Genomic DNA, 10,443 nt, shown 5'->3' with positions numbered 1-10,443 from the left:
CCAAGAGGAATGTCTCATCTAGCTGTTAGAGCAGAAGCTCTTTAACCAGTAGCAACATAGTTGCAACATTTGGCTCCTAGAATTCATTTGATAGGCTACCAAAACAATTGTAGTAAAGGTATATTATATGAGAATAGATGTCATGCCCAACCCTGATTTACAAAGCGCAATCATTGATCACTGTTGATTAAAAAAAAATACAAATTGATGGAATAGCTTTTTCCACTTAATTTTTCCTTAATTTATTGCATTATTTTTACACTGTTAACTCGGAACCTGGGGCTAATCTAACCCTAGACATTTGACTGCAGTGTTTTCCTAAAATACTGTACAAAATCATATTTCTATAATCTTTTCTAGTACAAACCATTTGAAAGAGATAGCGTTCTATAGGCCTATGTATATTTCAGAGGTTGGATTTTTCTCTCACTTTGTGAGACTCTGACCCAACACCATACAGTAGCACTCCAGCCGTAGGCTATAATCTTTTTCCTGGGAATAACATTTGGGTAACTGCTATACAGGCACTGAACAAGAACCTGTGCAACTCAGTGCGAAGGTCCAAAGATTCCATAGACTGAAGAGAGGAGTGGCTCAAAAATCGTCTTGCTAAACCCCTTGAGGAATATTCGGCGTCTCGCACCATCGCCGAGAGGGGATAGCCCAGCCAACTGACAGACAAACGCGCGGCACCAATATTTTCATGCATGGTGAGAATATTCAGGCAAGAACGGTTTTTAATAACACAAACTGAAATCTATAACGAAATGGGCATCCTCACAACCCGCTGACTCCAGGTGCAGACTGTAATAGCCTACCTTATCGGAGCTAAACGTAGCCTGATTGTTTATTTTTCAGATAAAGGCGAGCCTATAACCGTATTGGGTCGACAAAATAACTCACGGAGGTAGGCTTCATTAATGGACATAAACAAGAAGAAATAAATCTTATTCTATTTTTCCTTTTGGATAAATCAGTACAGATGCGGGAATGTGCGGTTTAAGAGGGTAAAACGTGCAGGTTATTTCTCCATGTAACTGTGAAGAAAGAACCCATTGTGTCACTGTTTAGATTATTGGTATCCGAATGTGAGATGTTTCATGGCAGTGTTCTTCCTTTGACATCACAATTTAAAGCGTGCTTTTTGTAAGTGCGCGGAGTTGATTAGAGATGTCATTTTATTTCATGACAGAAGACTACGGGTGTAGACGAAAGAAATGTAACCTAGGTATATGCAACTGGTTTAAATGAGGTAAACTCAAACGGGTTAAATTGTCAGTATTTTATTATGTGGGGTTAAATAGAGAAATTAATGAACACATTGAATTATGTCTTGAAACACCACCAAGCAGGGCAGATTGCCATTTCGAAGCCAAATCCAGTGGGTCACACATGCGGCAGTCTTGGAGATAATCCATGCCACTATCAAGCACTTGTTAGGTTTCCTATTCATAAATATGCAATTATTAGTTTAATTACCCCCGTGCGGTGATTTGAAATGGATGTTGGCAGCTGGGTACCGACTGCTGGGGACGGGTCTGCAAATTTGACTGCGGCCAACCTTTTTCTGGACTTCCAAAACGCTTCGGGTCCAAGTACACCATGGGATAACGAGGTGACACGTTTGAAGGATCAGCAGCGCCTCACCCAAGAAAAAGTCTACCGGGACTTTACCACCACCATACAAGTTATTGTCCTGATTGGGTGTCTGTTTGGTAAGTGTTGTCTTGGAATGATTGACTGAATCCTAGCCGCACACTCGTGCTTTGACAAGAACATCTGAATAAAGACGTCTTATCAAGCAAATGTTAAGTCACTTTAACAGCAATAGGCCAACAACAGGAACGTGACAGACAGTATAGTCTAAATGTAAACAGGTAATTCAGTTGAATCGTTAGTCGATTTGACAAAGGGACTAGCAGATCAGCAGACATAAACGGAAACTTTAGTTATATTCGTCTCGATTTTTTAAGAGGAAATCTTGTTCAGAAGTTGCACGTGAAATTCTATTTAAATTAGCATTCAAACATTTGGGTTAGGTGTGACCACTTGATAGGCCTACTAGATCAACAATAAGATAGTCAGAATTGATTAAATATTGCCTCTACGTTTAATTTGCCAGTATTTACAGTTAATTAATAATTTAACTTGGCCGATTATATTGTCTCCATTTTAGCATCATACTTGCAGATCACACCATTACCATGGTGTCCTTGATGAAAGAATGTTTATGGGATGTAATTTTACAAACAACACAGAGACAGTGTCAGAGGATTGCCACTTGTTTATGAAAACAGCAACTCAGGAGATCTGAGAGTTCATGGATTTACCAGAAGCATACAAGAGCCAATGTGTGTGTGTTTGTGTGCGTGTTTGTGAGTGTGTGTGTGTGTGTTTTACATTGCTGCATCGCTCTTTTTTGGATCACAGAAACAGCAATCAGGTGTATGCTTAAATCATGACATGCATTGATGCTATATTTGTTGCCTATGTAGCAGTCAAGTCCCGTTATCAGAACCTACCGAAACATTCTCAAAATGTATACGGACTTATCTTTTACTTTCACCAGCACTTCTTAATTCAGGATTAATAAAATACGTGCAGACATGGGTATTACTTCTCAACTGTCACACTGTCCGTCCGATTTGTTCTTTTTTTTTTTTTACTTTATCCACAACAGCAGCAGCAATCCAAAACGAGTCTTGACACCAGTCTACTTTCACGACGAGTCACATTGACGATAAGAAAGTGTACACCCACTTTTGTGCATGCATGATTTATTATTTTTCATTAAGTGTGGGAGCGTAAGAGGCAGGTTCAAATGGTGTTGAAGGGTGGTGCGAACTGCTAAGTTCATTTCTCGGAGAACTGATGAGGTGACAGCTACTGTGTGTACACATGTAGTGAGCCATGTGGTTTGTGTCAATATCATGCCATAAGCTTAGAGGTGAAATCCCACTAGCATGTTTCAGGTTTCACTTCTTTCTTAACCACATTGAAACTGCGTTGAACATGGTACAGTTATACAATTGTTTCTTATCTTATTCTGTGAGTTGTTTTTTGTCTGTTTATCTGAATCCTGTCTTCAAGAAAGTTTGACTATAATTGAACACACCCTCACAATTCATACTGTCATACTATCTTCTAACCATAAAACTTTTCTCTCTCCCCCCCCTCGACTCTCTCTCTTCCCTTTCTCCTCTCTTTTCCTTCTCTCTTCCTCCTCAGGCAATGCCATGGTGCTGTGGTGCACCTGCTGCACTAACGTCTTCAAGTCAGTGACCAGGTGCTTCATCAAGAACCTGGCGTGTTCTGGCATCTGTGCCGGCCTGGTGTGTGTGCCGTTTGACGTGGCCTTGGGCGCTAGCCCTCCCTGTTGCTGGTGGCTCCACACACTGCTGGTCTGCAAGACAATCAAGTTTCTGCACAAGCTCTTCTGCTCTGTCACCGTGTTGAGCTTTGCTGTCATCGCCCTCGACAGGTGAAGCAGACAACAAACTTAGATACAAATCCGCATAGACATTTGAGGCTATTAGGCATATGCTATTATGATGTTATTGTTTTCACAAATTATGAAATGGTGTGTAGCCTATTTGCCTAGTTTCTCTGACTGCCCACCCAGCCATGGCAGTTTGGAACTAGCCCTGTTGTCATAACATGACCATGGATGCTCAAAAATCCATTCCACACAGTAGGAGATGCGTCAAACACAGGCATATGGAAGGGAAACTGTGTTTTTTATACCAGAGGAAAAAAAAATCTATCTCCATCTATACCCCCTGTGGAGTGGAGTTGGGGTGGAAATCAATGGTGCATGTGTACTCCACGCTGAGTGGATGTCTCTAGCTTCTTCTGCCTTGCTCGGAACCGCTGCCCAAACCAGGGAGTCCATGGGGAGCAATGACACATCCACTACTGCACACTCACACATCCACACACCTTACATTGAAGTACAACACGCGTGCACTAACTCTCTCTCTCTCTCATCAGCTTTGTGTTACACTGGGATGATTTAAGGTTTAATCTTAGAGGAAGATTCTAATTTTCAGGCCCAACCATAGCCCCTCTCCAAGGGCCTGTGCTTCCTTAGCAACATGGCAACAGTCAGAACCATCTATCCACTGAATAATGTATTTTCTGTTGAGGGCTGTTAAGAGAGGGAAATACAGCAGGCAAGTTGAGAAGGGAACATGCAAAACACATAACTGTGTGTACACAGACAAACATATTATCCATCTAACGTTCGTAAATGCTTGCTGAGGACTATGAAGTGTATCCGAAGACACAAGCACCTTCCCTCAGTCTGTATTCTGATCCCTCTCTCCTCATATACACAAGCACCACAGAGACGAGACTTGGACTCCATTGTACAGCTCTCATACATTTGAATTACAGGTGGAAGACAGAAAATAACACCTACTATCTCTCTGTGGACCACTGCATTATACTGTAGAGTCGTCCTGCACGTTAAAACACTAATGACATGATTGTCTTGAGAGAAAGAAAAAGAAAAACTCCACAAGAAACTGGCATGAAGTGCATGCTTTAGCCTAAGTATTCTTGAAACCCTTGAGTGTCAACAGAAGGGTCCTTGAAAATCTGCCCTGTTTGTGATGCTTGGTGTAGAGAACAAGATGTTAGTTTCTCAAAAAATGCTTTTTTGTTACACCAGTGACTACGTATAAGGCCCCTTCTGTGTTCTCTCTGAAAACCGACAGAAAAATATTTTACCACTGTACATTGTACACTTCAGGCAATGTGGTCACAAACACAACACATTGCAACAGAATTATGCAGTTTACACACTGTCTGATACGTTATCCTTGCATTCTCTTGTCCCTAGATACTACTCTGTCCTGTACCCTCTAGAAAGGAAGATCTCGGATACCAAATCTCGAGAACTGGTCATCTATGTGTGGATCCACGCTGCCGTGGTGAGCGTGCCCGTGTTCGCCGTCACCAACGTAACAGACATTTACGCCACTTCCTCCTGCTCGGACAGCCGCCCCCGCTCCATGGGCCACCTGGTCTATGTGGTGGTGTACAACGTCACCACGGTGATCCTTCCTCTGGCCGTGGTCTTCCTGTTTATGGTCCTGATCCGTCGAGCACTCAGCACCAGCCAGAAGAAGAAAGTCATCATAGCTGCTTTGAGGACACCTCAGAACAGCATCTCCATCCCGTACGTGTCCCAGCGCGAGGCTGAGCTCCATGCCACCCTCCTGGCTGTGGTGCTGGCCTTCTCGGCCTGCAGCGCCCCCTACGGGGTCCTGGTGGTCTACCGCAGCATCCTGGGGGAGAGCGAGGAGCTGTCTCCCTCCCTGTATCTCACGGCCATCTGGCTGCCCAAGCTGTCCCTGCTCACCAACCCTCTGCTGTTCTTGACGGTCAACCGTTCCGCTCGGCGGTGCCTGCTGGACCTGGTGGCCCGGCTGCACAGACGCTACAGCCGCCGCAATGTGGTCAGCACCGCGGGGCTGGGTGGCGAGGGCGGAGCGGTGGGGCCTGTGGGGCTGGAGGCCTCGGCCCGCTCAGGTAGCCAGCTTCTGGAGATGTTCAACATTGGGCAGCAGCAAATCTTCCGACCCACCGACGAAGAAGAGGAGGAGGTGGAGAATGAGATCCCCGCAACAGGGCCGGGGACTCAGTTGAATGAAGACCTCCAGGAAAGACCAAGACTTGTAAGGCAGGGAGAGGTCACTGCCCCCCAATTGGATACGCTGCCACAGGCTGGAGTTGGGGAGGGAACAGTTGTGGCCAAGGAGTTCCCTCCCCCTGCCATAGCTCTGCGGGGGTCCCCGAACTGCGCTTACACCTCCTCTGCACAGGTGGCACCGGCTACGCCCACAGAGCCTGAGGACGCCACTCAGTTTGGGTTCGGGCCCTTTGAGCTGCCGCCCCAATGGCTGCCTGAGACCAGGAACAGTAAGAAGAGACTGCTGCCCCCCTTGGGGAACACTCCGGAAGAGCTGATCCAGACCAAGCAGACCCGCCCACGGCCCGAGCGCCGCATCAGCAGAAACAACAAGGTCAGCACGTTCCCCAGTGTTGACCCCTGAACCCTCACCTATGACCAGATTTCCGACCTAGGACCCGGGCAATGCTGGCTGGACGTCAGATTTGACAGAGATGGACATACGTGGTTGGCCTTCACACCGTTTTTAAAATGTATTTTCTATCTTTCTCTGAAATAATTGACTGGTACAGTCTGCAAAATCTCAGAAGAGATGCCTATTGTGCTTTCCAATTATTGACAACAAAATCTTGACTAGTCATTATACGTGACTATAGTCACCTATAGTATACCATTCTAGTCACTTATACTATATTCTGTGATCATTCCAGCTTGTGATCAGATTGAGGTCCGTGTTAGGATTTCATCACAGTAGCTGGTATCCATCTTGATCACATGGATAACATGTCTTGGAATTTACAAATCCAATAATCTGGTTGCAAGGAAGCAGACACTCAAAGTTTTCCTTTATTTTCTAAAACAACTGATAACATTTTTCTTCAGTCACTATTATTATACTGTTTACTGTGCATTATTTTGTTGCTAGGCAGGTTAGTTCAATAATTAATTTCTGTATGAATTCTTTCACCTCTACTGTTTGTGGAAACATTGTGCTGTCACGCACTGTATAGTCTGTTAACTTGGGCTAACGTCAACAAAGTGAGTCAGCCGTACTTCGTTCAGAAATATCTGTAATGTCTGTGCCAACCTTATATTTATGTTGTTTTTCATGTTGATTTTCTTTCATGAGATGCAGTAGCATAGCTTTTGTGCTCTACTGCCTTTGGGTTGGAAACCCCCCCCTCCGATTTGCACTCAAAGGTGAATTGAATCTAATGAATAATTTCATGACAATGCAATTGTACAGTAAACATGTAATATACAAAAGACTTGAGGTTAATTATTGTGCTGTATTCAATTTCTGACTTAAAGGATATCTCATTACTGGGAGCTGTAGTACATGGAAGGATTGAAAAGGGTTTGGTTTCATCCTATGCCAAGAACGACCCTATTGACTTAACCTTAAGGGATCGTCAAATATATGCCCTGCTTCATTTAACATGTATGCTATAAAAGAAGTATCACATCATGAAAAGGCATCTAGGAGCCACATTTTTCTTTTTCTTTTTTTTTAATCTTTTGATATCTCAGAATGTTATTTAACATTTATCTTGCTGTAGGTAAGAAATTGGTCCAATCGGTTATCTTAATGCTAGCATGGAATATCTGTATTGTGGTCATTTTGCAAGATAAATCATTGTCTTTGTTGGAAGCATCAACCAACATAATGTACTTTATCATCTCCTGAGATTGAGGTAAACATAACCAGGCACCATTTAAATATTTGTCAAACATCTTTCCCTCTAGCTCCACAGAGGTGCACAATCCAGACATCCTATCCATAGTAATCTCAATCCATATTGGGCACTCAACCATGGACAAGGCAACATGGCTATCACAACCATGCGATAAGAAGGTTACTCTTAGAAGGTTGCTCCCAGAAGGTTGCTCTTAGAAGGTTAATAAATACTAAAACCTAAAATCTTTTCAAGTGAGTTTCTGGCAACCAATCGGAATCAACAAATACCACAAATATCAAATCATTACAAACCCAAGCAAAAGCAACAGTCAGTCTGTCACACCACATTTAGTATACAAGCACTTCCATCCCTTCAGGCACTCCAGCTAAATCCTTCTTCCTTACTAGGCAGTGGAACAAATCAATGAAACCTTTAAGAAATCAGTTTTTATTTGCTCTAACTTGCTCTTTCTCTCTGTCTTGGGTTACGTTTTCCGAGCAACATGCTTCATTAAATTATCCAACCGCCTCACTTTTTCCAAGGATAAATCTGCACTAAGAGTAGATAATGTTCTCCAAGGGTGGAGGAAGAATGTAATTTCTGTTTTACCACAATGGGATTATGATTTTAAATGTTTTTGTGGTGCAGTGTTGCTCTAAATAACCCCTGTGTTATTATGTATGTGGTGGCGTAATAGTCTAGACAATAACTGATCGGCTTAAAACCCACGCGAAAGTTTCTAAATGCATTTTCCTGTTAACGCCTAATATGAAACTACAAAGGTGTTTTATTCCTCTTATAACATGTTTTAGGAGAGGTATTTCACCTTCTCAATCTGATGTGTGTTTAAGTGAACTACTTCAGATTAGGACTGTAACTCTTATGACCTGAATTTAGACAACCCATAGCTGATTGGAAAAAGGTCTAATCTTCTTTGGAGTCACAGACCAGTGCAGACTGGGTTTAGGCTGGAGCACATGACATTCTCAAAGCACAGAAAAGAGAACAGAGTCTGTGATTGTTAACAGCTTTGGATTGTTAGATTTCTTATGCAGCCATTGTCGTCAGTCCTTACCCTCGCTGTCATCGTCGGTATCCTCAGTAACATGTCCCCATACAACCAAATCATCATTATTTTTCCTACCATTACAATGTTTACAAACAGGCTTTAAACTGCACTTCCGGGGTGGGTTGATTACATAGGGTTTTGGTTTGTCTGGGTGCCGCATTTGAAGTGGTCGACTAGCTTACCTTTTTAGGGTCAGAAGAATAGGAAAAGCATGTTTTGATTTGAGAATTTAGTTGAATGGAAAGTAATATACCCTAGTCGCCATTCATTTAAACGAATGTCAGTGTCATGCTGGTTCCTGATTCACACACACACACGCAAAAAACTCTTGCTGTACTCTTGCTTATTTTATTGTGCCATAGTGTACCATAGCTACCATATTCCTGACAACCGGAAGCAACAGATTATTTAATTAGCGAGGTTGCTTGGCAACAGGTATCCTAGCTGCTTCAAAGCCTGTGCTATGCATAATAGTTGACTTAATTGGATGTAGTAGTCACTGACCGCACCCCCATTGTTGGCATGGAAAATGATGCTATTGACAAAGTGAATTGAGTGTTAAGATTATAATGGTGGCCTCATATACGGGTCACAACACACAGCATTGGCTGACCTTCTCTTTGTATCTCCTTCTGGCATATTCTGCACCTTACTCTCACACACCACTTTAGTAAACAACAGAACATCATTGCAAACAAATACTACTCTATACAGCCTTTCTTGATTGTATATTTAGTGCACAGTTTGTTGTTGTCAGTCAGAAATACTGTTTGTGTGCGTGTGTGTGAGTTACAGGTCATTGTGCCCCAGTAATGATGAGCAGAATCTCCACCACCCATGAGCTCTTTGGGGATGAATATACACTTATCTGCATTTCTTAATCCCCCCATCTCTAATCCAGTCATGAACATCTCACTGAAGGTTGAGTACATTGGCCGTGTCAAACTCTCTTCTATTTCCCCCTTTACCCTTTCACCCCTCTCTCTCCACATACATAATTACAGTAAAACGTGCGAGGGGGTTTGTGCTTGGAGTGAAAGCCTCTCACCCTGCCTCAGATGGTCCAACGCTGACGTGCTTTTCCATCACTGTCCACATCTGTCTCACGCATTCTGCTTCCTCTGAACGTCTTCATTTTGATCACTCCAGAAGGACGTGTCGCTTCTCCGTGCCCCCTGCAGAGGCCACGGCCTGAGGTCCTCTCCTCCACAGTGCCCCCCCTCCCCCCTGCAGAGTCTGCTGCAGTATCAGTCTGTCCTCTCCCTCTCCCTCTCTCGCCCCGGAGAGCGGGGGAGAGCCTCATCATGCCCCGGGGAGCCTAAGCGGTTGGTGAAGATAATGACAGTTGTCATGGATTCAAGGAAAAAGGGTTGTTCTCTAAATGGTATTTTATGACAGCCATTATAGGGGTGGAAAATGCAATTTCCTCTTCCTGTGAATTCATTAATTCCATGCGATGGTTGGATTTAAAGTATTTTGTCTTTTGAAAATGTAAGAAATTTCTAGATTTAGCAAATTTGGATTATACACTGTTATAATTTACATTTTTGGCAAGACGGTTTCATGAGCTAAACTTTATGCTCACTGGTAACAAGGAAAAAACTATGGTATTTCTTTTACTCAGCTCAAATCAATGGTCATTCTATTTTGTCACCTACGAGCTTTGAAGATCCAGCTTCTGCCTGCATAAATGCATTACAGCTTCACACCCCATCTGAAAACACCCACATTTTGGATGGTTCTCCAAACCGTTTTTTTTTCTCTCCCAAAAGTCTGCGGTTTGCAATCGATACGGAGAGGTCACTCAGGCTGTGGGTGAACTGCATTTACAAACATTCTATTTACCTCGGAGCAATCTTACAGGTCATGTCTGTGTAGCACCATGACAATTATCTCTAAAAGCAACAATCACATCTGCACAAAGGCAATGAAAGCAACAGTAGAGCCAGAAAGCAAAGGGAGTATACGTGTGTATATAAGAGAGAGTGTGTGTGTGTGTGTATAAGAGAGTGTGTGTGTGTGTGTGTGTATAAAAGAGTGTGTGTGTGTGTGTAAGAGAG

General features: G+C 43.1%; 1 protein-coding gene across 1 annotated transcript; it reads left to right on the top strand.

Annotated features, from left to right (window-relative positions):
* Positions 1 to 49: 49 nt before the first annotated feature.
* Positions 50 to 6,842, top strand: gpr176 (G protein-coupled receptor 176). The gene is made up of 3 exons (XM_084699870.1): positions 50 to 1,715; positions 3,229 to 3,481; positions 4,844 to 6,842. Exons 1-3 carry the CDS (start codon positions 1,499 to 1,501, stop codon positions 6,057 to 6,059), a joined length of 1,686 nt encoding a protein of 561 aa, XP_084555996.1. The 5' UTR covers positions 50 to 1,498; the 3' UTR covers positions 6,060 to 6,842.
* The last annotated feature ends 3,601 nt before the right edge of the window (positions 6,843 to 10,443 follow it).

This window comes from Hypomesus nipponensis, chromosome 6, assembly GCF_054491055.1.
Source record: "Hypomesus nipponensis isolate SF chromosome 6, ASM5449105v1, whole genome shotgun sequence".
NCBI classification, from domain to species: domain Eukaryota; kingdom Metazoa; phylum Chordata; class Actinopteri; order Osmeriformes; family Osmeridae; genus Hypomesus; species Hypomesus nipponensis.
The sequence above is the reverse complement of the archived record's forward strand: the minus strand, read 5'-3'. Positions and strand labels throughout refer to the sequence as shown.